The 27,794-nt window shown below is 41.8% G+C and overlaps 3 protein-coding genes across 12 annotated transcripts in view; 2 read left to right on the top strand and 1 right to left on the bottom strand.

The window, feature by feature from the left end:
- Positions 1-27,794, bottom strand: part of LOC111871160 (putative tyramine receptor 2) — a 248,106-nt gene that overhangs the window by 103,196 nt on the left and 117,116 nt on the right. The window lies entirely within an intron of this gene.
- On the top strand, positions 1,686-22,241 carry LOC111871156 (glucose dehydrogenase [FAD, quinone]). 5 transcript variants are annotated; one of them, XM_023864037.1, is made up of 2 exons: positions 1,686-1,737; positions 18,977-22,241. In XM_023864037.1, exon 2 carries the CDS (start codon positions 18,993-18,995, stop codon positions 20,874-20,876), a length of 1,884 nt encoding a protein of 627 aa, XP_023719805.1. In that variant the 5' UTR covers positions 1,686-1,737; positions 18,977-18,992; the 3' UTR covers positions 20,877-22,241. The 5 variants fall into 5 exon arrangements, with proteins under 5 accessions (XP_023719805.1, XP_023719804.1, XP_023719806.1 ...); XM_023864036.1 differs by lacking the exon at positions 18,977-22,241 and adding an exon at positions 5,929-8,046 and having other exon boundaries at positions 1,692-1,737; XM_023864038.1 differs by lacking the exon at positions 1,686-1,737 and adding an exon at positions 14,788-14,847.
- LOC111871163 (glycine-rich protein 5-like) lies at positions 14,758-17,596 on the top strand. Its single transcript, XM_023864051.1, has 3 exons — positions 14,758-14,843; positions 15,400-15,758; positions 17,574-17,596. Exons 1-3 carry the CDS (start codon positions 14,758-14,760, stop codon positions 17,594-17,596), a joined length of 468 nt encoding a protein of 155 aa, XP_023719819.1.

The following is a 27,794-nucleotide window of genomic DNA, read 5'->3' as shown; positions in this document are numbered from 1 at the left end:
ATATAATTTATTGTGTTGTTCTAAACTCTAAGTAATATAATGGAGTCGATCAGACTTAAGCTTTTATGTCCTTCATCATGGTACAATCTGCTTCGTCAAAAAACATGTGGATTCAAACTGAGATTCTTCTATCCCATGAATAAACTACTGCGGTACGGGGGGAACGGGGTCCTCTCAGCCTCGTGAGGATAATTGAGGAGCTATTTCAAGAAAATGGCGGCTCCGGTCTAGAAAACCGAAATTAACGGCCGTGGAAATCCGTTGCGTTGACCACGCGACGCCCTCTGTCCGCTGAAGTTAACACTAATTTCGCCGACAAGCGGCGGTCGCTCGGTCATTATGGTTCTCTTTGGGACTAAAAGTCACGGAGTTTAGTTTTTTTTTATTCCGTTGAAAGTCAACCGATGTTTCTAATGAGCAGGTCGTCTGCATTTTCAGGGTCAAAGCACAAGCCAAGCAATAAACCAGCATTAAAGCAGATGACAAGAGCCTACCACATTATTTCACTGTTGACTATCAACGGACTACAAGGTGCTATATCCCAAAAGTGCAACTCTTAAAGTTGAACAAAATTTATTACCAGAGTAATGAATATTTTTACTCATATACAGTAAAACCTGCCTTAAACGGACCCTTTATTAAACGGAAATCTGTCTTAAACGGAAATATTTTCAGGTCCCTTGACTTTGGGGCTGAAAAAGATGTTAAATAACCTGGATTAAACGGAAACTGTCTAACGCGGACAACGGAAATCAAAATAAGCCTTTATACGAAAAATTTCCAGTCTTCCGGAATGCATCGTTTAGAATAATTTTAGGCATCCTATACATTCTACAGAATTTTGTTTTGTTTTGTCTCAAATACGTTTACGTCCTGGTTTAGTTATTATAGTATACCTTGATTAAACGGAAACCTGGCTTCAGCTGAAATTTTTCCTGGTCCCTTGAGATTCCGTTTGACAGGTTTTACTGTAGAATATTTCAATATTATAGAATTCTTATCCTTTCATGCCTATTACAATTTGTCATATAGACTGAAAATATTGTATTTAGTATCTAGTACACTAGATACTGTGTTATCTAGTGAGACTGTTATAGTTTGTGTTGAGATCCGTTGCCAGGAGACGACTAGTGAAGACGGAAAATCCTAGTGCGTGTGCAACGGTGAAGTAGAAAGTGTACAAATCAGCGATACTGCTCTAATTAAGTGTGATTAAGAGAGGCTGTAACCAAGGTGCTAATAAATCCAATCATCCGACTATAACCCGTCGTTCTCGTGACACGTACCATCCTACATGTGAGAGTATCCTAGACAGGTTCGTAAAATTAATCTTAAACTGCTTAACGTAGCTTCGGTAACTAAATTTTATTGCTGACCCTCCCCCACATACACACCAGTTTGGAAAACTAACTGCCAACCTTGAATAAAGTGCTGACAGCATCCATGACAGTTAGGTCTTTATGCGAGGGTATCTGTCTCAGATATGCTAAGCTTTTCGAAGATAATTCTCAAGAAAGTTATAAAAAGTATGGCTGCAGCGATTCGATGCTTAGTCTGCGAGTACATTCAGCGCACACGAACGAAGGCCGCCCAAGTTCAGCGCGCCGGATGAGTGGTGAAGATTTCAAAACATTCTCAATGAGTGACTTGTAGATTTTCACTGTACAATCGGAGGAGACGACTAGGCTCCACTGCTCCACTGCTCCACTGCTCCACTGCTCACTTGTCGTCATTAAGGTACGTATGTAACCTTTACTGACATAACAATTTCATCTTATTTACAATTACAATATCTTATTCAAAGTTGTTACATTCAGTTATATGTTGAATGCGAGATGGAGCTGTCGTCGAGAGCATGTTACACGAGGACTACTAACTCAAAGGTTCGGTTACAAAAATCTCTGCTCGTGATTCTCAAGGGTCTTCACGCCAAGCCGAACTGTTTGGCGGTAAACCACCAGTCGTAAAGTAAATTGATTTTGTCCTTTTACTTTCGCTGAAATAGAATTGAGGGTGTCTCTTGAGACGGCAGTCGAAGATGATTGAGAAGCGAAGACAGCGAGTTCAGTTGAAGAATTTATGCATACTGTAATTATAATGAGAATGTTATAAATCCGTTGCCAGAAAACTCCTAGTGAAGAGTGAGACCCTAGTATGCGTGGTGAACCGTAGATTAGCAATAGCGCAGTATTACTTGTAATTATGAGTTAAGTATATAGGTGCACTAAATGTATTATCCAATCCATACCCCGTCTATAGTCACTCCTAAAAGTGATAATAGTGAATCTTAATAGTCACCGCTACGACAACTTCAAACTAAGACGGTTATTGAAATCTTCGTTAAATAAATCAAGATAAAACAATCTAAGAGCTTCATAAAACTGCCGAAGTGCGCTCTCGTGTGCTGCACAGGAGTGTAAAACACAGAAACACCTGTACATAAGAAATCACACATAGATTCTACAGGGTTCTGACGATGGTGATACTCAAAAGTTCTGAGTTACTTAGACTTTTGTCTATCGCCCAGTATTTTAGAAACTAGAAAACACAACTTTTCGGAAACTGGATCTGTTTCCGTCCTCAGGTAAGGGAGAGAGACACCTACCCTCTTGCACCAGTGATTGAGGTTAGCTCTTTCTAAGTGACCCAACAGAGTAGATGTCTCCCCTCTCGCTGGACCAGAGAGTGAAGTTAGCTCTTTCAAAGGGAAAAAAAGAGAGTAGGTGTCTCCTCCTTCAGTGGTCCAATGATTGAGGTTAGCTCTTTCTAAGGGACCCAACAGAGTAGGTGTCTTCTCCCCCACTGGTCCAGTGGTTGTGGTTAGCTCCTTTTAAGCGACCCAACAGAGTAGGTGTCTCCTCCTTCACTGGTCCAGTGATTGAGGTTAGCTCTTTCTAAGGGACCCAACAGAGTTGGTGTCTCCCCCCTTACTGGTCCAGGGATTGGGGTTAGCTCTTTCTAAGGGACCCAACAGAGTAGGTGTCTCTCCTCTCACAAGACCAGTGATTGAGGTTAGCTCTTTCTAAGGGACCCAACAGAGTAGTTTTCTCCTCCATCACTGGTCCAGTGATTGAGGTTAGCTCTTTCTAAGTGACCCAACAGAGTGTCTCCCCCTCACTGGTCCAGTGATTGAGGTTAGCTCTTTCTAAGCGACCCAACAGAGTAGGTGTCTTCCGCCTCACTGGTGCAGTGATTGAGGTTAGCTCTTTCTAAGGGACCAAACAGAGTAGGTGTCTCCCCCCTCACTGGTCCAGTGATTGAGGTTAGCTCTTTCTAAGCGACCCAACAGAGTAGGTGTCTCCCCCCTCACTGGACCAGTGATTGAGGTTAGCTCTTCCTAAATGACCCAACAGAGTAGGTGTCTTCCACCCACTCACCTGAGGACGGAAACAGATCCAGTTTCAGAAAAGTTTCACTTTCTAGTTTCAAGAATACAGGACAATGGACGAAGTTCAAAACCCCAGTAATTCTTCGGACGTGACATATCTTGCAATTACTATCTTTCTTATTTTACATACGTTACTTGGCCTTCACGCGAAGTTTCACTTGTAAAACTTGTTTCTTTACAGAGCTAATCGCACTACACGCTGCAGTGTCGTGAACCATAAAGTATTTTCTTTGCATTTCGTCAGATATTTACCATATCTATTAGCGCTTTCAGAGTCTTTAACTTTCGGCGGGGGGGGGGGCAGACATCATGCTTACAAATTCACGTTTATGCCGTTTAAGGTTGCTTTTACTGCTCGTCATAGGGTATTCAGGGCAGAAGAATATTTTTATCAAATGCTGTTAATATCCGGGACTGATAATCATATTTCGTATGTTCCCCTCTTTCTTCAATTTTCAATATTTTCGAAACTCCTTTATTTTGGGGGGGGGGAATTCCTCAGTTCTTCCAACTAAGCCGACATCCGTTACCTTATCGAAAAAGTTTCAAGTAATGATTGTCCATTTGAACGAGATCAACATTTCATGTCATATACAGATTTGAATAATTTCTTCTTCCGGGATGTGGCGCCGTGTGTATATTTTATTAACCGACGTTTCGGAGGAATGTATCGCCTCATTTTTCAGGGTATAAGAAATCCGCGAATGATGAACCAGCGTGAACATCTCTCTACAGAGGTGATGGAGGCGGTACGTTCCTCCGAAACGTCGGTTAATAAAATATCAACACGGCGCCAAATCCCAGAAGACAGCATTCTTCATAGTCACCGCCGTGAAAACCTCAAATCTTATACATACAGATTTATTGTATTAAGAAAATACTTCACGAAAAGCGAGCCTCATGCAATACATCGTTAATATTGAACTCGTATGGACCATGCAGGGCAACTTGGTTCAAGTGCCAACCATTCCACCTTGTATTCAGGAGGTGTACGTTTCGAATCTCTGCCGGAGCACGAATTATCCTCATTGAAGCGAATTTCATTTAACCCCTGTTTAGATGAAAGTTAGACCTAACTTCACATAAGCGTTGCAGTCGAGTGTACGACACTCATGCTTTCGTATTTTGGACAGTCCGCATTCAGACATCAGCCCAGATATCGTCTCTCCTAACTGTGAAGTTTTGCGGATTTTTTCAGTCCTTCCAGATAAATTCCGAGATATAACTTCAAATTAGGTCACGACCGCTTCCACCTACGTCCAAGTACGTCATTCATTCAGTATTATATCGTTTTGTGACTGTGAAATGTTGTCTCTGATATTAAGGGAGGAACATAGATTGAGGGTGTTTGAGAACAGGGTATTGAGGAGAATATTTGTACCGAAGAGAGATGACGTGACGGGAGGTTGGAGAAAACTGCATAATGAGGAGCTTCATAACTTGTACTCTTCTCCAAGTGTAATTAGAATAATCAGGCCAAAGAAGATGGAGATAGGTGGGACATGTAGCACAGATTGAGACAGAAGAGGAGGTGGACTGTAATTCTCACACGCACTGCTGTGAGGACCTCAGATCTCATAAGAAATATGGCCTTTCTTCTTGTGTTTGTTGACGTAAAGAGGACCAGTTTGAAAAATTAAGTTATGTCGTACACCTGTATAATTTCAACGCAATATTTATTTGGAATATTTGTATCTACATCATTTGCACCGACTTTCACTCAGCTCTCGCATCGACAGAAGTATATTCTTAAGAAAAATAATATTTTTTGAGCTAATAATTTATAAATTCGTTCTGGAGTCAAAACATTAATTGTATCGGTGAAGCAATCTAAGTCTATGACTTCCGTTCACACGATTAGAAACAAATGAAGCCATATTTTTATCTGTATTAATACGACAGCACAATCAAATATCAAAACATGGCTGATGATTTTATTTACAAATGGATATTCTAAATAATCAGCGGTTTTCTATATTCTCTTGAATTTCGTAACATTCTACCGGTCCTTATCAAATCTAGCTTTCATAATTGTCCGAATAATACGAAATACAGTAGCAACAAGAATTCCGAAATTGTTTTCATAAAAGAACATTAATTGTTAGCAAAACTATGGACATTTCTTTACCGATTTATTCTTTATGTTCTGAAGAAAAAAAATATTTCCAAATAAGTTTATCGAACACAGAAGACGTTAATATGTCTGCAGAAAGTAGAAGCTATCCAACGAATCTTTCCTTTAAATACAGTATAAAATAAAAGGAAAGAGGCGACCAATACTTCTAGTAGCTTTAACCTCGATTCTGCGATACGTCTCCCTTGTTTCATTCCACTGAAAGTGTTTTCCTATATTTTAAATGCTACAAATACTCTATCCAAATGACTAAATTGTCAATCATTGTAATACAAAAGGATTTGCCAAGAAGGACATTACCGTTGCTAAGTTTCACAGAGGCTCCAACGACATCCTCCAAAATAAGAATCTAAACGCGTTAGAAATTACTCTTTTGGATGTCCTGCAACCAATTTAATTCTTTCAGGCTCAAGAATTTACGTCGAAACATGGAGGCTGCATGTATTGCAGGTTCTCACTGGGCGTCAGCTTCTAGTTGTCCAGGATCTTCAGAAGTGTCCGGGGCCAGCGCTGTTCTCTTCACCAGTCTCCTCTCCACACTCATCGACTCTCAGAGACAACTGGGAAATCCGGACGATTACCCACATGACGCCACATTCCATCTTCTGGACGAGTACGATTTCATCGTGGTAGGAGCCGGTTCAGCGGGGTCCGTGGTGGCTAGTCGCCTCAGTGAAGTGCCCCACTGGAAGGTCTTGCTTCTGGAGGCAGGCGGGGACCCAACACCAACGTCAGATATCCCCGCACTGGCACTCCATTTACAGAAAACCGATCTCGACTGGCAATACCAAACCGAACCAGAAGAGGGTATGTGTCAAGGATTCAGGGATAAACGTTGCAACTGGCCAAGGGGCAAAGTTCTCGGTGGCAGCAGCGTCCTAAATTTTATGATTTATATTAGGGGGATGAAAGGAGATTATGACGCATGGGCTGCGGCCGGAAACAGCGGATGGAGCTATGAAGAAGTTCTGCCGTACTTCAAAAAATCCGAAGATATGACATCCGAAAGGTTACTCCGAAAGCATCCAAACGGGAAGATATATCACTCGAGAGGGGGACCGTTAACCGTACAAGAATATGTAGCTGTCCAGTCTGGACAAACTCTTCTAGAGGCAGCGAAGGAACTGGGTTATGAAACACTCGACGATGTCAATGGAGAACATCAGCTTGGTTTCTCGAACACTTTTTCCACAACTAGAAATGGAACGAGATGCAGTACTGCGAAAGCCTTCTTGAGTCCTATAAAATTCAGAGAAAATCTTCACGTTGCTAAGCATGCCCACGTAACTAAAATATTAATTAATTATCAGACAAAAACGGCTCATGGTGTTGAATTAAGGAACAGAGAAGGAAAAATGGTCACTGTCAAATTTAGAAATGAGGTTATTCTATCGGCTGGCTCAATAAACTCTCCTCAGATATTGATGTTATCAGGCATTGGTCCGCAGGAACATTTGAATGCAATTGGTACAGACACTGTTGTAAGCAATCTGAGAGTCGGCGAGAATTTACAAGATCATCTCTCGTTTATGGGATTTGTGTACAATGTAAAAACTTCAGAAAAGCCAGAATTGACACCAGATATTTATTACACATACCTAACACGTCGCTCAGGTCCACTCTCGTTGAACCTTGGCATAACAAAAATCGGATTTATCAAAACAAAACTAGAAAAGGGCGAGAGACCAGATTTACAATTCCTCTTTGTCGCTGGGCTTGCTAATGACACAGATCTTACTAAAATATTTTCAACTGTTTTTGGACTGAATGATGATACAAATGAGTCTTTGCAGGATATCTTGAGATATTCCGACATGATTCTTGTCCTCCCAGTTTTGCTTCGTCCAAAGAGCAGAGGAAAAATTCTTCTGAATTCAGAAAATCCTTATGAATATCCAAAGATATTCGCCGGATACTTATCGGATCCCGAAGGAAGAGACTTGGCAACAATGTTAGAGGGTATAAAATTCGCAGAACGCTTAATGAACACTGAAGTGATGAAGGCTAAAGAAGCAAAGCAAAGAAAGTTGTTCATTGAAGCGTGTGAGGATCTTGAATTTAATTCTTCAGAGTACTGGGAGTGCGCTTTGAGACACGTAGCAACAACAGTTTATCACCCTGTTGGAACTTGTAAGATGGGTCCAAGTTCAGACCCATCTGCTGTAGTAGACCCAGAACTAAAGGTGTACGGCGTGAAAGGCATCAGGGTGGCGGATGCGTCCATAATGCCGACTATAGTGAGTGGCAACACGAATGCGGCTATTATAATGATCGGAGAAAAGGCCGCGGATATGATCAAGAAAGAGTGGTTTCGTGAGTAATAAGAAAATGAACTAGTGATATCCGGCTTACAGCAGAATGAAATTAAGGCTCATATATTATTCCGTATTTTGAAGAAGAAAGGAAGCCATACATCAAAACTCGTGGAGCTATATTTTAGCATTATTTCCATTACTTCAAATATATCATGCACATGTGTTTTGTATGTATATAGATCGATTAATTAAACGGTTATAATGTGAGAGGAATGTGTTTTACATGGGAAACGCAATGTCTGCATTGATGTTAATATGTTAATGTTTCCGGTTCAACTGGAATCACGTACTGCATGCAAGAAAGCATGTTTCTGCAACAATGTCTTTGTTGTGTTCAACGCAAGCTTTCCATGTCATAAACAAAAACACGTACACATACACACACACACACACACACTTTACACATGAGAGCTAATGCTTAATATTCAGTTGTCTTTCAGATTACTATATGAGAAAAGAAAAATATAAATATCTTATTATGTTGTGCTTTGTTGTAATTACATATTTAATTTAAATTTAGGTTTCAACATATTTCGAGCTATTTATCCGTTTATTAATGTGCATTTTGTCATATAATTAAAATCACGCAAACTGCAGAACCCTTGCTGACATATTCTTTTTGCACCCAATAGAGATGAGGTAAAGTATACCAGAGAATTAATGATATTACGCGCGGTGGTAGCAAAGAAAATGTTCCAGAGCAAATATATATACAGTTCCAGTAATTTTACCGGATGTATTAACTTCGCTGTGAAATTGTGTTCTTTGCCGTACCCTCTTTGTAGAATCTACATGACATGACATATGTAAACATATAGGCATTTACTACATACAAATGTAGACCTACTAGACCACATCACAAGCTTGGTTTAGGAATTAAAACATCAAATTTAAGCCGAAACATAATTAATTTCTATACATGTGTATTATCAGAATGGATGCCTTTTGGTTTCGAAGCAGGCCATTTATAAACCTCTGTCAGTTCAGAAGAAATGACCCTATGGCACATATATAATTGGTCAGACACTTAACTGCCTTCAATACTGAGAGAGCAGATGTGGTCGCTTCTTGTTTGATTCACAGCCGTACTGGTTTCTTCCTTATGGCACTAGTATAATCTTAGAGAGACTACAAACTAGACCTAATTAGCCTAGACAGTAATGGGTGTATTCCCGAATCTTCCTCTGACCCACCGACCGACAAACTGATACTTGTCAATCCGGTATCCGAGGACACTAACTTCATATTTCTTTCTAAATTTGACAAGAATAAGTTACGTAAATGAAATTACCTAACAGTAGCCGATCACAGTGACCCTGCGGTCTGAGGCATGAATTGTCTTCGCCCGCTCGAACACTGGGTTCGTGGGTTCGAATATCACTCGAGGCATGGATGTCTGTATGTTAATTCTGCGCGCAGGTAGTGACCTTCTCACGGCTGATCTTCCGTCGAAGGAGTCCTACCGTCTGTGTATAGACTAAGAAACTGAAAAAGGGGCCAAGATCCACAAGGGCTGTAGAGTCATAGATTAGATTACAGAGACAGATTAGACAGGTAGGTAGACAGATAGGTTAACAGTAAGATTTTTTTCACTGCCGCTACAGCCCCCTTTGGGCCCTGGCTTCTGATTTTTTAGTTTCATAATCATTTCCAGACGTTAGGACTCTTTGGACGGGTGATAAGCTCATCATAAGGCCTCTATCTAAACACAGGACAATACAAAAACAGAATAAACACATATACATACCAAATATCCATGCCTTGTGTTAGATTCGAACCCACGATCCCAGCTTCCGAGCGAGCGAAGACAGTTCATGTCTCAGACCGCTCAGCTACCGTGACCGGCTCTAGATTAACATTATATGTTTTTTAAAGTCGAAAACGAGGGGATATCTGATGATGATGATATTGATGATGTAGGAAAAAAAGAACAGGGGATAGAAAAACACTAACAAGACTAAAAGAGTACCACATAAAATTGCAATTTATAACTGAGCCAGTAGCAGGAGTGACAGGGAACAAACTCATTAGCAATGAAGAGCGGGAGTTTGATCTTGACTGTATGGAAGAAGGCGATTTTCACGGATCACTGGGATGTTAATGACTGGTTGAATACTGATGAGAAGGACTACGGATAAGAAGAAGAAACGGCACAAGAAGCTGAAGAGGACAAGGAAGATGAGAGAAGAAACTTCTAGGAAGTTCAAATTTTCAGAATTAAAAAAAATTTGGACTCCATCATCAGTTCTGTAGGTTCTAACTAATCTAATACTGAGCGATGTGAGGAAACTGGGAATGAAGGAACAGCACAAAAGAGGAACACGAACCAAAATAAGTTCAATTTGATTTGTTTCATTTTGGTCTGTCACACTAACAGTTACAATTATAAAGGACAAGTCCGTCCAATGTGACTATTTCAGTTTTCACTTGATGATTCACTAGCCCTACATGTTTCGATCCATTTGGATCATGTTCAGAGGCACCAAACACTTTTTTGAAACCACTATCACAACAGTTGTTTAAAAACTTTAAAACAACTTTAAACATTTCTTTAAACAGAAAGGCTGCTGTGACTGATAGATGGAACATTGCGTACTTGGACATTACATGTGTATTTGATTGACAACTGTCGTGATAGTGGTTTCAAAAAAGTGTTTGGTGCCTCTGAAGATGATCCAAATGGATCGAAACATGTAAGGCTAGTGAATCATCAAGTGAAAACTGAAATAGTCACATTCGACGGACTTGTCCTTAATAACTGCAAAATAAGTTCAGTTTTCAAACACTGTCTCAGTAATACTAAGAATATCGGTTACCTGAAATTTTTTTAAAACTGATATCAAAAGCTACAATTTTACATTTTATGACATGCAATCTAAGTTTTAAAATAAAATCATATTTCACTAAAAGACATATGAAGTCCATTTATAACTCCCCTTAGTGTAATATAACGTGGATGGTCAGAGCGTTGTTAGGTAACGGTAAACACAAGCGATACACGCACACAACAATGAAACAACGAGGTTATGTATCCCGTTTCTACGCAACGGCTCGGTAAATATATTTCCGCGCAGGTGTAATGACGTCACACTCCAACAGTACTAGTTATCACGTGACTTGATTTGGACAAAGGTTCCCTCACAATTATTCCTAATTACTGAAGTCCTACGTATACTGTAATTTATCTTTACATTTATATTTATGAATTTGTTCATATGGCATTTCTTCAAACACTCTTCCAAACAAGGACTCGATTTATGTAAATATGGATATGGGCTTCTATAGCGTAATTTTAAAGGTCACGTAATGATGTGTATGTGATCCTAAATAAATTGTAACGAGGATAAAGCTTATGGGTTTTATGGTTTCTTTAACGATACTGTCAAAATCTAGACTATATGCCGTCGAATGGTAAGATGATTAATAACACATTGGTAAGGATTTGGAAGGAAGTGGTCGTGGCATAATTCAGGAAATATTCCGATATTCGCCTGGAGGGAATGAGAAAACCCACAAAAATTCTGTCAGGATAGCCCGTATCCTCGCCGAGATCCGAACCTTTGATTTCCCGAATGCAAATCTAGAGTGTTACAGCTACACAAAACGGCTCGATCCGAAGTAGACAGCATTTAATACGCGAGGAGACCTGAGAAAATAGAAAACACTGGTAAGTTGGAACTGAAGTTCGAACTTATTCGCGGACATAAAAATTTCAGCAAATGTCCCTGTTTGCCCTGTCTTCCCTTATCTGACGCTGTTATGTGTTCTCCTCTGACACTAGTTACGTCACCACAACCGAAAGATTGACTTCGTCCTAAAGTCATTCTCTATGGTTCAAGAAGGGAGGTCATGAAGTCTACATTAAAAGTATTTTTTACCATTGTAAATTTGCGATAAAATAGCTTATCTGAAGTATAACCAGTTATAGAGTTATCTGGTGTAGACACATATGTTTGGAACGCTCTCAGCACCACAAACAAGCATAAGAAGTGACCCGAATTGCTAAAAATATAAACCTCGTAATCAGTACAAAATAGCTCAGTAATAAGTTGTTGCATTTCTGTCACGTCTTTGAAAAAAGTTCTTAGTATTCTTAGCGATGAAATTACTTATCCAGATATTGCATATATACAGGTACTTACGGTATTAAAATTGTAACGTACTAACGCATATTATTTTTGTTATGTATTTAGACTTTATAATAAATTGTTAGAGAACACACAGGGAGAATATAAATGATTTTAGTGATAATATATTAGTATATTTTCGAAAGGGTTGCATGTAGAAATATAAAACAACATGAAAACAGCATGAAACTCTTATGTAGGCCGCACACCGTCATGCGTCAAGACATGTAACAGTCAAGACACGATGTCTGCGACATGACGCAAACAAAGGATCACAGTTGAAACAAACGCAGCTGGTGCGCAGCCACCCTTAGTGTATATGTATCTAGGTATGTTCAATGCGTCACAGCTTACTCTGCAAAGGTCAACGCGACATTAAAATTCTTCCCATGTACGCTGCAATTGTGACACATCAACGTTGGCAATGACCCGTGAAATTCGTTGTCGAAGATCTCGAAGGGATATGGGATCAGAGGTTGGTATACCTGGTCCTTCACATATCTCCATAGGTTGAAGTCGCATGAAGTAAAATCCAGGGATCGAGAGGGATCAATGAATGGGTATACTCGCCTTATCGCAAGCAACACTGTACCTTTTGTACGCCATTTCCATTTGACAGTGATCGGAGCGCCGCTCGCGGAAGATACGTTAAAATCGACGTTGTCGGCGCGAATTTAACGAGTTTCTTCGTTGTTCGCAAGTTCCCACATATTTGTATCTATTGCCGCTTTGAAAATACACTAATTTCTTGTCACCTAAATTACTTAAAAAGTTCTGTGTTAAAATAATAAGGCAGTATGAAAGCATTTAAAAAGTTCTCTCAAAACTGTGATAAGCTGCAACTGTTCCTCGCTGCAAACACCATCCTTAGACTATGCAAAGCTAAGTTGAATGCAGTATCCCAGTGCGTGTGCTTGTTTTTGAGAGAAAGAGAGAGACAGACGAAGAGATTTGTAAGGACTAAGTTAAGTTCAATGCCAGTGTGAAGCTTCATGTTGCATACTCAGGCCTATATTGTTGGAACGTGTTTGCCAACCGATTGCATATCAACGGTCGCGGCACGAACTCCAGAGAAAACGCCGCTTTCCCATTGTTGCCTTGCGTGTATTCCGTCGCGAGGTGTTTGGCCCTCTGTTACCTAGCAGCGCTGTGTCCATCCACATTAGACTATCAATAAATCTGAGGTTGGGTCCGGGAGACAGCCGTTATGTAGAAAAATATTAAATATACTTCATTAATCAAACCTTCCTCTTACCCTCTGGTCCCTGTATAATTTTTATCCCAACTCACTGCTCACTCTGCCTAGACACCTCTTTCGTGCTCGGCTGATTTTCGATCCTAAAGCTGTAGGTGATACTTTCTTCCGAAACGTCGGCTCATATACGGACTATACGGCGTTATATCCCAGATGATAGTAAATTTCATAACCTCAAATCCTACATACTTTATCAAGCATTCATTTTTTTTAATGAATACTATTAAGCGTAATTGTTATTGTTCGTTTAAACCCAACATACAATTAATCCACTTAAAGCTTGGCGCAACTGAGTGTTCTTGAAATGCTGGTATACAACACCGACTACTTTTGTCTTCTGTGATATAACAGCGGAAGTCAGGTGATATTTCAGAGTAAATATATCACCTCTTCTTCAGAGACGAAAAATCTAATTAAATTATGTTTTGGTTTAGAAAATCCCACTCTTTGAAACGCGTTGATCCATTTGCCCCCTTTCGAAACCCAGCTTTGAGGACAACATGGAAAATAATACAAATATTTCAACTGACTCCATGAAGCGGAGTCCTTGAAGAGACATCAGCCGCTCAACTCTTCAAGCGTTTACCAAAAGTTTATAGAACCCAAAGATTCTCTACCGTGTTCACAAGAGCCTTACACTGGTCCCTATCCTGAGTCAGATCAATCCAGCCCATACCACCCCACCCAATATCTGTAAAATATATTTTTTTTAATATTCTTCTCCCACCTACGTTTTGGTCTTCGTAGTGGTCTCTTTCCTTCTGGCTCTCCCACAAATACCCTATTTGCAATCCTCTTCTCCCCCGTTCGTGCTACTGACATTTCTCTTTGTTTTCATCAGTTCATTCATTCATCAATGGCTCTGCAGCCTTTTGTTCGGCCCTGGTCTCTTCTTCAGTTTCGTAATCTTTTTTTAAACAGACGGTAGGACTCATGCCGTAGACCGCGCGGCCACTGTGATCGACTTGTTTCCCTCAGTATCTCCAAGAATATATTTGTGTAGTAACTCGAATAGGTCACGACAACTCTATTCAAAATTCTTTCCCCTTCATAATGTATCTGCCATCGCACTGTTCGACGCTACAGCTACTTAGCTACAGACAGCGTCGTTAAAAATATATAGGATTTGGAAGGAAGCCTTCGTGACCTAATAACGCACTCTTCAGGGACTGAGGAATATCACGGATAGCCTGTGTTCCAGCCGAGATTCGAACGGAAATATCTCCTGAATAAAATTAGATACGGTGCATTAACGCGTGTCAACTTGATAGGTGCAGCCAATGCAACACAGCTACTGCTCTCCGCATTCCAAGCCATTCAACTGCTCTGAAGATGGAGGCGCTACGTTCCTCCGAAACGTCGGCCAAAACGAAGAATACACGGTACCTAAACCCAGAAGACGACTTTCTTCATTGTCATCGCCGTGAAAACCTCAAAACTTACAATGGAATTACAAGTTTATCTTTTCGTAACGGCAAAGGAAATGGGCCAATGCTGGACAGTGTGTGACGTAACAAAGGTTACTTCGCCACTCCCTGATGGGAGCTAGGATATACGTGCGTGACTCTGGGCCGAATACTCGAGGACCAGTGCGTGCGAAGCCTGCACCCGGACAGCAGTTGATGTAGGTGAGGGATGCATGTATTCTAACTGTAAACTCACAACTGAGTGCTCCAAAGGAAATATAATGACTGCCTTGCATCCGTGTTGTGCTATCGCCTTACCGTCTTATATTCACGGTATTCCTGTGCAGTTGCTAGGGCCAGTAATTTTGTGAATCACAGTGTTATCACTATAGACTAAGACGTTTCGATAATTACTGGATCACCAACAGGTTACGTCTGTTGTTCAGTTAAGTGAGCTGGTGTACTACAAGCTGCTGAGTCATTCAATTCTTACTAAAAATAAAAAGTTATGTAATTTTTAATTGGTTTAAATTGAAGTGTTGGTGTTGGTGGTCGTGGTAATGGTGATCGTAATATTACTGAGAGTGTTGGTGGAAGATTTCTACAGTTCTACAATTCTAGTTCAGTGTTCAAGGAGTTCACTATTGTTATTATTATTCTTCAATTCTTCAAACGCAAGTTAGTCCGTGTGTACTGTGCAACTGCAATAAATACTACAGGACAGTTCAACTAGTGGTTGTCTCTTCATATGACATCTCACAGTGTCATTTGTAGAGGTGGCGGTGTTGGTGGTGGTGGTTTTATTACTGACAGTGTAGGTGGAAGCTGCGGCAATGGTGGTGGTGTTATTACTGAGACTGTTGGTGGTAGCTGCGGTGATGGTAGTGGTGATGGTGGTGGTGGTTTTGGTAGTGATGGTGATAGTTGTGGTGGTGGTGGTATTTGTAGAGGTGGTGGGCGTGGTGGTGTTGCTAGTGCTAGTGGTGGTAGTGGTGGTGGTATTTGTAGAGGTGGTGGTGTTGGTGGTGGTATTCGTAGAGTTGGTGGTGGTGTTGCTAGTGCTGGTGGTTTTGGTAGTGGTGCTGGTAGTTGTGGTGAAGGTGTTATTTGTAGAGGTGGTGGTGGTGGTGGTGGTGGTGGTGGTGGTGTTGCTAGTGCAGTGGTGGTGGTGATGGTATCAGTAGCAGCATTAGCAGTAGCAGCAGCAGCATTAGCAGTAGCAGCAGCAGCATTAGCATTAGCAGTAGCAACAGTAGCAGTAGCAGCAGTAGCAATAGTAGTAGCAGTAGCAGCAGTAGCAGTAGCAACATTACCAGTAGTAGCAGTAGCAGTAGCAACATTGCCAGTAGTAGCAGTAGCAGTAGCAACAGTAGTAGTGGCGGTAGTGTGCGAGTATTTCGAAGCTGTGTAGCGTCCGTAGGCAGCAGGATAAGTGAATGATGAAATAAGAAGGAATCAGCAGTAAGGTAATCGAGGTGTTATTTCGGCACGTGCCTGGAGATCCTGTGGAAAAACACGGAAACGCCCATTCAGGATTGATCGTGTCCTGTCCTAGATTCGAGCCTGACACCTCCAGAATACCAGTCAGGGGCCTTACCGCCGTCCTAAGCCCGTCCTGTAACACGGTCTCGCAACCTAGACGAGTGCGGTGTTTAAATTCACGCCGTGAAAAACACAATTAATTGACTCACATGCTAATTCCGTGGAGCTGAGCCTTGAAAAGCCGCTAGTTGCGCAGTTACTCGAGAATTTCCGAATATTTTACGGAATTCAGAGTTTTACTATCGTGTTCACAAGTGCCCTCCACTGGTCCCTATTACCTTGCATACTAAAATTCAACATAAAATGCTTTCGTGTCTGTAACTTTCTGCTTTGTTTTTCCTGTGGTATGGCTGCTACAGAGTTTTTCTAACTTTGTAGACCGGTTCAGGGCGACCAGTGCGCTGCTTGTCGCAAGGCGCATACGAATTGTGCTGATGAATCAGCATACCTGATGGCCGATAACGTTTGAAATTCAGGGAAGTTATGTATTAACTTCGTGGACCGATTAAGGGCACAATGTTTGACGGCAAGGAATGCGATTCATTCATGGTAATTTGTTTTTTATCTGTCAGCAGTAGGCGGCAGTTATCAGCTCCATTAACAGTTTGTTCTCACTTAAAATTAACGAACAGCGTGGTAGGTTATGTTGCCGACCACGGTGGCCGAGCAGTCTAAGGCATGAACTGTTTTTCCTATCTCGAACATTGGGATCGTAGTTCAAATTCCACTCAAAGGCATGGATGTTTGTGTGTGCGTTTATTCTCTTTGTCTTGTCCTATGTAGGCAGCGGCCTTGCGACGGGCTGATCACTCGTCCAAGGAATCCTACCGTCTGCGTAAAAAAGATCACGAAACTGAAGAAGAGGCCACGTCCCAGCAAAGGGCTGTAGAGCCATTGATGCCGGAAAAAATGAAATGAATATGATACGTCATAGTGCGGTATAACTTCGGGTGCTTTAGAGTAACGTGTATTTCTGTGTAACACCTACGTGAAATACGGATCTACTAGAAAATGCAGGCAAAAATTTCGAGATGAAAGAGTTCTCAGTAGACATACAATTCCCACTTTGGCAAATAAATTTAGATAAACGTGACTCTCAACAAACAAGAACAAAAACATAAGCGCTGACTGTTTACTGAGGAAAAGTTAGAGCACATAGAGGCCAGACTTTAACATAAGTCACTGAAACGTTTAGCTCAAGAGACTGGAGTGTGAAAAGTACAAGGACGACAACACATTTGCTGAAGTTCAGACCCTATAAAAAGGCAGTAATCCAAGTACGCCTTGCATTCGCGCAATCCGACTAGCAGTGTACATTTCTGCGTTTATTTCTGCAGTCTGTCGCCGAAGGTGAGATCAATCCACAACTTACGTTCTTTTCTGATGAAGCGTGGTTTCATTTGCAGGGATACAAAACTACCCAATATAATCGTTACCGGAATTAATAGAATTCGCATCTAACCCACTAAGACCAGCTCCAGCCAGTGAAAGTTTGTGTGTGGTGTGCTGTAGTGCAAGGATTGTTATACCTGTGCTTTACAACGAAACAATTAATTGCGAAATGTATCTATGTGTAGAGGGACAGCATTATCAACACACCCTGTAATTTGTGAATTATTAACTACTCCATTCCGAACATTATCGGCTGTTAAGCGTGCTGATTCATCTGAAAAATTCGTATGCGCCTTGCGGCAAGCGGCGCACCGGTGGCCGTGAAGCTCAGAGTCATGGAACCGCTCAACAGGTAAGAACAGAAATGTGTTACTTTACTGTGCAAAACGCCATATATCTCCACAACTGCTCTAATGTCTAACAGCATTTGAATGTCTCAAACGAAAAGCAGATGGTGCCATAGAGGCAAATAACCGCATATCGCAGCTTTTCGACTGAACAACATGAGTAACGATAAGTAGATTTTATTCGATAGAAGTAAATGAAAACGTGGGTGATGTTTATTCTGTGTTTGTGTTGTCCTGTGTTTATTTAGAGGCCTTGCGGCGAGCTGATCACACGTCCAAGGAGTCCTACAGTCTCTAAAATGATCATGAAACTGAAAAATCAGAGGCCGAGGCCCAAGGGGGCAGTAGTAAGAGTAAAGTAAAGGTGTCCCTGTAACAGGCTGTGGAGTCCCATAGGGTTGTGAGATGTTGAGGCTCCCACATTTGCTAGATAATCGGCTCACAGGTGGCGGTGAGGCCTTACGCGCCGGCCGCTCTTTACCCCCAGGAATATTCCTGATACTCATTTCTGTTAGAGGCTGAGGCGACACCAGAGCCATAGTGGAGCTGGGAGGATTAGGTAAATTGAAAAAAATCCACCTTATCGGGATTCGATCCCGCGACCTTTCGACTTTTAGTATAGTGCCTCAACAAACTACGCTACCATGTGCCCCCTAATGGGGTTGTAGATCCAGTAAAAATTAAATAAAAGTCATCACAGGCGATATTTATGGTATCAACAATTACTAGCTTTAACTACCCACTCTTGGTCTATCTTGGCGGCCTGTTCTCATTCAGAATTAATTGTAAAATTGTGAATTTTAGAGACAGTATTTGAACTGATGTCAGTCCGTCGCAAGTTCGCTATCTACATAAGACAACACAAACATAGTATAAAAGTAGACAGACGTCGATGTTTCGAATGATATTTGAACACATGATCCACTTGTCTGAGAGGTGGAAGACATTTCGTGCCGTGGAAGGCGCGGCCACAGTGATCGGCTAATTCCGCTAGAACATGCACGTAGCAAATAATTAAGGTGGTATTTCGCTAACACTAATATCTGGGCAAAATCTCTCTATTTTTACAGAACCCTGTAAGGTAATATGGACGGAAGTTGTGCCATCGGTTCCCACTGGACATCAGCTTCCAGCTGTCCAACAACGGCAGGAGTGTCCGATGTTGGGGCTCTCCTCTTCACCAGTCTCCTCACCACACTCATCGACTCTCAGAAACAGCTGGGAAATCCGGATGAGTACCCAGAAGATGCTAGTTCCTACCTCCTGGACGAGTACGATTTCATCGTGGTAGGAGCCGGTTCAGCGGGGTCCGTGGTGGCCAGTCGACTAAGCGAGGTACCAGAGTGGAAAGTTCTTCTTCTAGAAGCAGGTGGTGACCCGCCACTATCCTCTGACATTCCAAAACTATTCTTTGCCCTCCAAAGGACTGATATCGACTGGAAATACATGACAGAACCCAAGAAAGGAATGTGTGAAGGTTTACAGAACGGACAGTGCAGCTGGCCCCGAGGCAAAGTCTTGGGTGGAACGAGCACAATAAACGCAATGCTTTATGTTCGTGGAATGCAAAAGGATTATGATAAATGGGCTGAAAATGGAAACTATGGTTGGAGTTACAAGGAGATTCTGGATTACTTTAAGAAATCCGAAGATGCAAAGTGGATGAAATCAGATGATCTTTCACATCATGCAAAAGGCGGACCGCTGACAATTGAGCAGTTCGAGGTCAGTGACATTGGTGAAAGGATTTTGGAAGCTGCCATGGAACTGGGTTATCCAGTACTAGATGATATAAACGCGGAAAATCGGTTGGGTTTCACAGCAGTTCAAGGAACCTTGCGAAATGGAACTCGGTGTAACACGGCCAAAGCTTTTTTGAGTCCAGCCAAAGATCGGAAAAATCTTCATGTTTCAAAACATTCACATGTTACCAGAATACTAATAGATCCGGGGAGTAACGAGGCCCACAGTGTCGAATTCAGAACCCAGACAGGAGAAGTTCGAGTAGTGAAATTTAAGAAAGAAGTCGTTGTATCGGCAGGGGCAATAAACACACCACAAATATTAATGCTGTCTGGTATAGGACCTCTTGAACATTTAAATGACATTGGTATCAAGCCAGTAATTAAGGATCTCAAGGTTGGCGAGAACCTTCAAGATCATATACTTTTTCCTGGTTCTATACTCACCAAGAAAAAATCTTCATTGCACCAGATTTCTCCTTCCTTCTATAATGATGCGTTTTATGAGTACTTGACGCGCAGAACTGGTGTCTTGTCGACTCATTACGGCACGTCGGCAACTGGATTCATTAAAACAAAATGTTCTGAAGACGACAGACCGGATATTCAGATGCATTTCTTAGCTTTTCTTGCTCAGGACAACCAAAGTATAATGGTCTTGGCAAATGGTGTAGGTTTCACAGAAGAGACGACACTTTCAATATTAGAATATCTTAAAGAAAAGGATCTCATGTTTTTAATCCCATCGCTCTTACGACCAAAGAGTGTAGGCAGAATTCTTCTCAGTTCATCAGACCCTTCAGAGCCTCCTAGAATACAAGCTGGGTATCTGTCTGATCCTGAAGGCAAAGATATCGATTCTTTAATTGAAGGTATTAAATTTACTACGGACCTCATCAACACTGAAGCCATGAAAGCTGAAAATGCTACAAGACAGAAGATTTATTTTAAAGACTGCGAACACCTGGAGTTCGATTCGAGGGACTACTGGGAATGTGTTTTGCGACAGACAGCAACAACGCTTTATCACCCTGTTGGCACCTGTAAAATGGGTCCAAGTTCAGATCCTGAAGCTGTTGTAGATCCAGAACTGAAAATTCACGGTGTGAAAGGAATAAGGGTGGCCGATGCGTCCATAATGCCGAGCATTGTAAGCGGGAACACGAACGCACCCTGTATTATGATCGGCGAGAAGGCTGCAGATATGGTGAAGAAAGATTGGCTTTGAAAGAAGTGTTATTGATGGATGTTCAGTTTCTCACAACGCTGACCACAAGTAGGATGTGGGTTGTAATGCCATTAGTTTGGAAACTGTAAGAAGAAGATATTGCCTCCGTTTTCAAGGTCGAGTAGTAAGTAATGCAAAAAGAAGACAGACAGTGTATTTTAGTAATATGTTCCTCCGAAACGCTGGTGGGTTTTCAGAATCACATGGCGTTACAATCCAGAAGATAATACTCTTCATTTGTTCTACTATTCCGACAAGGATATCTCTCTTGTAATGACCTACGCTGTAGAATATTATCTCTTCATGCTCACGAGCCTGTTACTTCAATTATTCTGTTATGTTATTAGCAAAATAATTTTGCTTAGAATGGAAGAAGCACGTGTTCTCAGAATACGATCTGATTTATGCCACTTTTATCCGAGTGTTCAAGTTCTTATGTTAATATTATTTTATTAAGTTGTATATGCCACTTGTACATTCAATCACAGTGACTATTTCTGTTTCTTGTGAAATAGGCACGAATGTACTTAAATCAAATTTCATTTTTTGTTTCGATTTATTACTTTGTTAGATATAATGCAGTTTACACAGACTAAACTTTGATAATCCCCTATTTAGCCTTCTCTCTAATTTAATGCGCGGATGCAGCTGTAACCCAAAATCACACAAAATTCCGTATCCTAATCCAGGAAATTTAAAACACAAAATGTCGTAAAGCTTATATGCCTGAAATCCCATATGCATTTAGAAAGCAGAAGCAACGTAACTCACAATCTATTGGTGTGAAAGTGGAACTGTATTAGATCCTAGAGGATTCTGACGATGATGTATAACATTACGGTTACTGGGTTTTTGGGCTCTGTCCATCGTTCGGTATAAAAAATAGCAGAGCATTTCGGAAAATATCTCATTCCATCAACAGGTGAGGAGTGTCCGACACCTATACTCTTGGGTCCTCCAGAAAGAGCTATCCTCAATCATTGGTGGTTAGCTCTTTCTAACGGACCCAACGGAGAATGTGTCATAACTCTCACCTGAGGACGGAACAAGATCGAGTTTTGGACACGGTGTGTTGTTTAGAATACCGGATGTTGGACATGTTCTTAAACCAAGTAATCCCAAGTAACTGGGTTGAGTTTGTTAAGGATGTTTAAATTCAGTATAACCACTTTCTGAACTACCTGGTGAGGCTCAATAATTCCAGAACTGCAAACAGGTGTGCTAAGAAGTATAAGTCTGTGATGTGTACAGGCTTGCTAGACTTTCCGCCAGGTAGCAGCATGGTTGTTTATGTACAATTCTCTAGTCTCTTGCTATTACAGAGTACATAACTAATAAATAGAAACCATGGACTAATGTTCCCCATCAGAAATTGAAAGTTGCTCAACTAGTGAAGAAATCAGCAGAATTTTATGTACCCGAAGTTTATTATTGTGTTCAGAAGAGCCCGTTATTAATCCCGACCCTGATTAAGATGAATCCAATCCAGAGCCTCGCATCCTGTTTCTTGAAGATCGATTTTAGCCTGCTTTCCTTATTTTGAAACACAGCATGAAGATGACGTAAGCCGACTTTCGGAAAGTATGCTAAAAATAAAAGGAGGCATACGAGATCGCCTTTCTGTCTATCTCCCATCTTCGACTTGATCTCCCAAATGGTGTCTTCCACCAGGCACTGAACAGTAAATGAGGGTAAAGTTATCCCTGTGCTTAATTACTTATCGCCACTACATGAAGACTTGTGTAGAGCGGAAATATAGTTCCGTCAGTATTGACTTCGGCACTAGATGAAAATGAGTGGACAGCTTTGTTCTCCTGCCGCTTTATCCCCAGGGGAACGTCCCATGGTACCCATTGTCCCGGAGTCTGGATGGGCCCCAGAGCCAGACTGGACGCTATGAGAAAAAGAAAAACCTCTTCCCCTTCCATGAATCAAGCCCCATTTCTCCGTCATATTCTCCGAAGGCTAGTGGCCCCGACGGTTCACATCCACACACGCATCTTAAGTTCAACCTTGTGTTGTTATTGCAGGACACGCAACGTCGAGTTTGAATGTTTCTGGTTGGCATGGTGGAATGACGATTGACAGGGGAAACCGAAGTACTCGGAGAAAAACCTGCCCCAGCACCACTTTGTCCACCATAAATCCCACTTGATCAGACCCGGGATCGAACCCAGGCCGCCGCGGTGGGAAGCCAGCGACTAACCTCTTGAGCTATGGAGCGGCCCCTCTGGGTCATCTGTTAGTCCCAATCTGGAAAGGTGGCAGTTTATTTACAAAAAGTAAGCTAACATTCCATTCGTTTGAAAGCAATATTCCTAAGAAGAATATGGTCATTCCTCTATCCCCGTTGTTATTTCATACCGGAAATTTAGCTGCCTTCCATTGCAGTAATGTCAGAAGAAGCACTGCCCCCAGCACTCAAAGAGAATTCTCTCACGTTGCAGAATTTGAGGTTGTTCGAAATTAGTTTCCAATTATTTTATGATGGCTTCTGCCTTGTGCAGGGAGGGAGAGTGGATATGAGCATTGCGGTGAGCTGAGGTGCGCTGACTGTAACAGAGGCAGTGAATGCACAGCTATAAATTTAGTGGAGCCGACCACAGTGGCCGCGCGGTCTAAAGCATGAACTGTCTTCGCCCTCCCAAACACTATGATCGTGGGTTCGAATCCGACATTCAAGGCATGGATGACTGCGTGCATTAATTCTGTGTGCAGATGGCGACAATACATCAAGCCGGTCTCTTGTCCAAGGCGTCCTACCGACTGTGTAAAAGATCAAGAAACTGAAAAAGCAGCTAAGGTCCATCAGGGCTGTACAGTCACAGATGAGTAAATGAATATATTTATTGGAATATATTAACTGTTAATTAATATGATAATTAGAGATGCACTATCGATCAGGATTCTTTAGCGTTACACCAGCATACTTGTTACTGCCCACATATCTGCAGACGTGTTTTGTTTCTCGTATTTTTACATTGCAGTTTACTTTATAATCATCATATAAACCTGCCATGTTTTATGATCTTTAGTATTACTGCGCTAAACTCTCCACACGCGTCCTCTCTCAGGAAACGGACACACCACCCTCACCACATCTGTCAGAGTGGACTACACCAATGAAATTCAACGGCGTCCGTAAAGCAGTGAGACTCCATCGCTTAAATGTTGTTATTGCCTAGCAATATCTGCAAAAATCGACAAGCCAGACAGTACACTTGCTTTACACACGTGGACAAGAGGAACAGCATGGCACCGTTATATCTGCCATTACGTGTGTAGAGGGGGCATGGCTGATAGATCCACGTCACAATTTGTCTCCAGTCTCGTTAATTGCGCGGTCGCTGCTATTCAGTTCCAGTCACCATCACCCTTACAAGCCACAGTAACCTCATTAACGTTTCTGACGTCTCCGAAACCACATCAGTCCAACTGTTGTACTGACAGCTTGTTCACTTATTTAACGAATGTGTGCTTGAAGTCGATCTGAAGATCGCAATTGCTTTCTATATGCGTTATTTTCGACGCTGGCAGCATTCGAATGGTGGGATGATTGGTAGACGACCTGCAAGGAACCGGCCGTGGTATCCCGGCATATGTACGTAACATATACACTTCGTACATATTGATTAAATACTTCTTAGTCTATTATATTACAACATTCTGGGGCCACAGGCCATTTGACACTCTATATCTCATTCCTTTTGCTCCCAAATGGAGCACAGGGCATCCGTGAAACGCTTTGTTTCACTTAATTTTCTTAATCCTAAGGCGGTCGGTAGTATTTCTTGGACGGGGGTTCAGCCCGTCAGAAGGCCGCTACCTAAACAGGGCAACACAAACACAGAATAAACGTAGACAGACATCCATGCTTTAGTGGGATTCAAACCCACTATCCTATTGTGTGAGAGATAGGATGGGGTGGTATGGACTGGATTGATCAAGCTCACGTTAAGGACCAGTGGAGGGCTCGTGTAGACACGGCAATGATCCTTTTTTTTTTCCTTGGCACTATAGCCCCAGTGGGCCTAGGCCTACCTCCATGAACTTCTCCGTTCACTTCGGGTTTTCTAGATCTTACACATTCGGTAGGACTCCTTGGGCAAGGCCTCTACCTGTACACAAACTAAACATCCATGCACTGAGTTGGATTGAACCCACGATCCCGGTTTCCAAGCGAGCGAAGACAGTACATGCCGACAATGAACCTTTGGGTTCCATAAAATATTGGGAAGTTCTTGAGTAGCTGCCAATCGGCTCCTTTCTGGAAGTTCAGGATACTGTTTGGGCCTAGAAGATTTCAAAGGAGATGAGCCTACAGGAAGTGTATTATGAGGAGCATCGTAGTCTGTAATCTTCATTAAATATTTTAGGTTCGTGGAGTCAGAGAGGACGACACGGGCCGAGCAAACATCTCATATGGGAGTGATGAGAAATGCACAGAGCATTGCAGTCAGAAAACAAGTTGGAATGAGACACCCAGTAGGAGACTGAGTCGCAAGAGATAAGATAATATTAATTGGATCTTAAAGAAAGAGTGTCGTCTTGGTCGGGGCGTAACTAAATAACAGACTCTTTCTGAACACGATAATAAATATGAGTACTTGAGTTCAATACACGCAAAAGGCGAGAAGTCTGACTACTGCAGCAGACAGGCTATTATATTCTTACGGCCTGCATTTAAACACATTAAATTCTTTGATATTCCATCATTCATAAGTTTTGGTTTTGAATGTTCAGCGTGAGAAACTACAAGATGTCGCAGATTGTTATGTTCTTGTATAGTAAATATATGTGTTTTCGGGCTTCCAATAATTAGTAAATTATATTAAGATCCACTGATTTAACGACGCTATGCCAACTATCAAAACTACATTCAATTCCACTGAAATTGAAGGATCATAGTGCATTTTGGATGCCTAAGGGCTCAGAAGACCGGACACAATGGCCGCGCGGTCTAAGGCATGAACTGTCTTCGTCTGCTAGAATACTGGGATCGTGGGTTCGAATCCCACTCGACGTATAGATGTCTGTCTACGTTAATTCTATGTTTATATTGTTCTGTGTGTATGTAGCGGCCTTGAAACGGGCTGATCCCCCGTCCAAGGAGTCCTATCAACTGTCTAGGATTAAGAAACTGAAGTGAGACAAAGCGTTTCACGGATGGCCTATGCTGAAAGTGGGACAGACAGGAATAAAGATATAAAGAGGGACATAGAAGACGTTCTGTAATATTTCAAGGTAGGTCCATCATTCTGAAATTCGCAGGACAGATTAATAAATACCGCTATGAGATTCAATCGAGACAGGACGAGACTGGGCCTGTATTACAATATAAAAGCCATTGAAAGGAATCGTATGGAGCTGCCACTACGGAAACTTGCTCCTTCAGTCTCAACTAGTATCATGTACAGCATCGAATGATGTATGCTCACCTGCGATATATATCGCGGCTCATTTAAATTTACTGCCCTAAATCTGCGTGCGCAGAAAATCACTGAAAATATAACACAAGTTTTGAACCGGGTACCTTCACAATAAAAGCCACACCCGTCTAACCTTAGCGCAGTCGGTATAGCGGCTAACTAAGGGCTTGGAATTCGAATCCCGGTAGGATCAAGCATTTTCTCTTCTCCACGTCGTCAAGACTGGCTCCTATCCAATGGGTACCGGGGGCTCTTTCTCCTGGGGTAAAACGGCCGGGGTGTAAAGCTAACCACTCACTTCAAGCTAGTGCCGAGGTCAAGAAAATGTGGATCTATACATCCACTATCCCATACGCCGCCTTCATGATGTATTGCTTATTTAGTTAAAGACAGGTAAAATTTTACCTTTTACATTTACCTTTACCCGTCTAACCCTGTGTAATGTCAAACATGTAGGACAAAGCTCAAGAATGGTTTACTGAACATACACAGGGCACGTACACACACAGCGACATCGGTCGTACGACGTCCGTACGGTTCATGTCGCATCAAGTAATAGAATATACACGTAAAGTGTAGCCTTAGCTTTCATACGTGACGACATGCGACATCTACGGTACGACAGTCGGACGAAATTCAACTTTATCTCGCCTTTGATTGATTGGATGCACCCAGTGCAATCTTTCCTGTTGCCTCTGTTTTTCTTTTCGGCGCCGGTGAAAATACCACATAGCAAGTACGCGCTCTCGGTACATCGTTCATTGTTCCTTCATCAAAACTGCCATTCGGTTGCGATAAAGTCGCTCTAATGCGAAAAGGAGGTCGTACGACAGATGTCGCTGTGTGTGTACGTGCCCACACTACAACGCTACCACAAGTTTTATGTAATCTCTTTCTGTCTACAGGTTTAACACATTTACGTCACCCACTTCCTGTTCCCATGTGTGCAGCTGATAGAAATATCCGTCTATACTGGACACAATTCATTGTTTCAAAGAGATACAATGCTCCAGCATTTATGTTCCGCTTTGGATATTTCCTACTCATAACGTAAGCCGCTTGGAGGCCACCCACTAGCCTACAAATGTGTTTATTCGGAACAACAAAACGCTACTGTTTGGCCCCGTTTAGAACTTCATGCTGGCATTTGTCCTGGGCAAGACAAGATTGACAGACCAATTCGAGATGGCCTTCAATTTCCCCCAAATATGAGTAATTTGCGTATTATTCGAATGCCAGAAACTAGTTAAGTAGCCAACTCACTGAATTGTAGCCCAGACGTACCAGACAATTTGGTTAGCGATTCGAGAAAAGACAATGGGAAGACTTCAGGAGCAAAAAGCAGGAGAATATGGCGCCAATATTGGCAGTGTGGCTTGTTTCACTGAGCCCTTCTTCTGAAACAGCCAATTGTGCAGCCACTCAAGAAATTCCCAGCATTTTATGGAACCCGAAAGTGTTTTTACCGTTTTCACAAGAGCCCTCCACT

The sequence above is a fragment of the Cryptotermes secundus genome, unplaced genomic scaffold (genome assembly GCF_002891405.2).
Source record: "Cryptotermes secundus unplaced genomic scaffold, Csec_1.0 scaffold282, whole genome shotgun sequence".
NCBI lineage: Eukaryota > Metazoa > Arthropoda > Insecta > Blattodea > Kalotermitidae > Cryptotermes > Cryptotermes secundus.
This window is presented reverse-complemented; position numbering and strand designations above follow the sequence as displayed.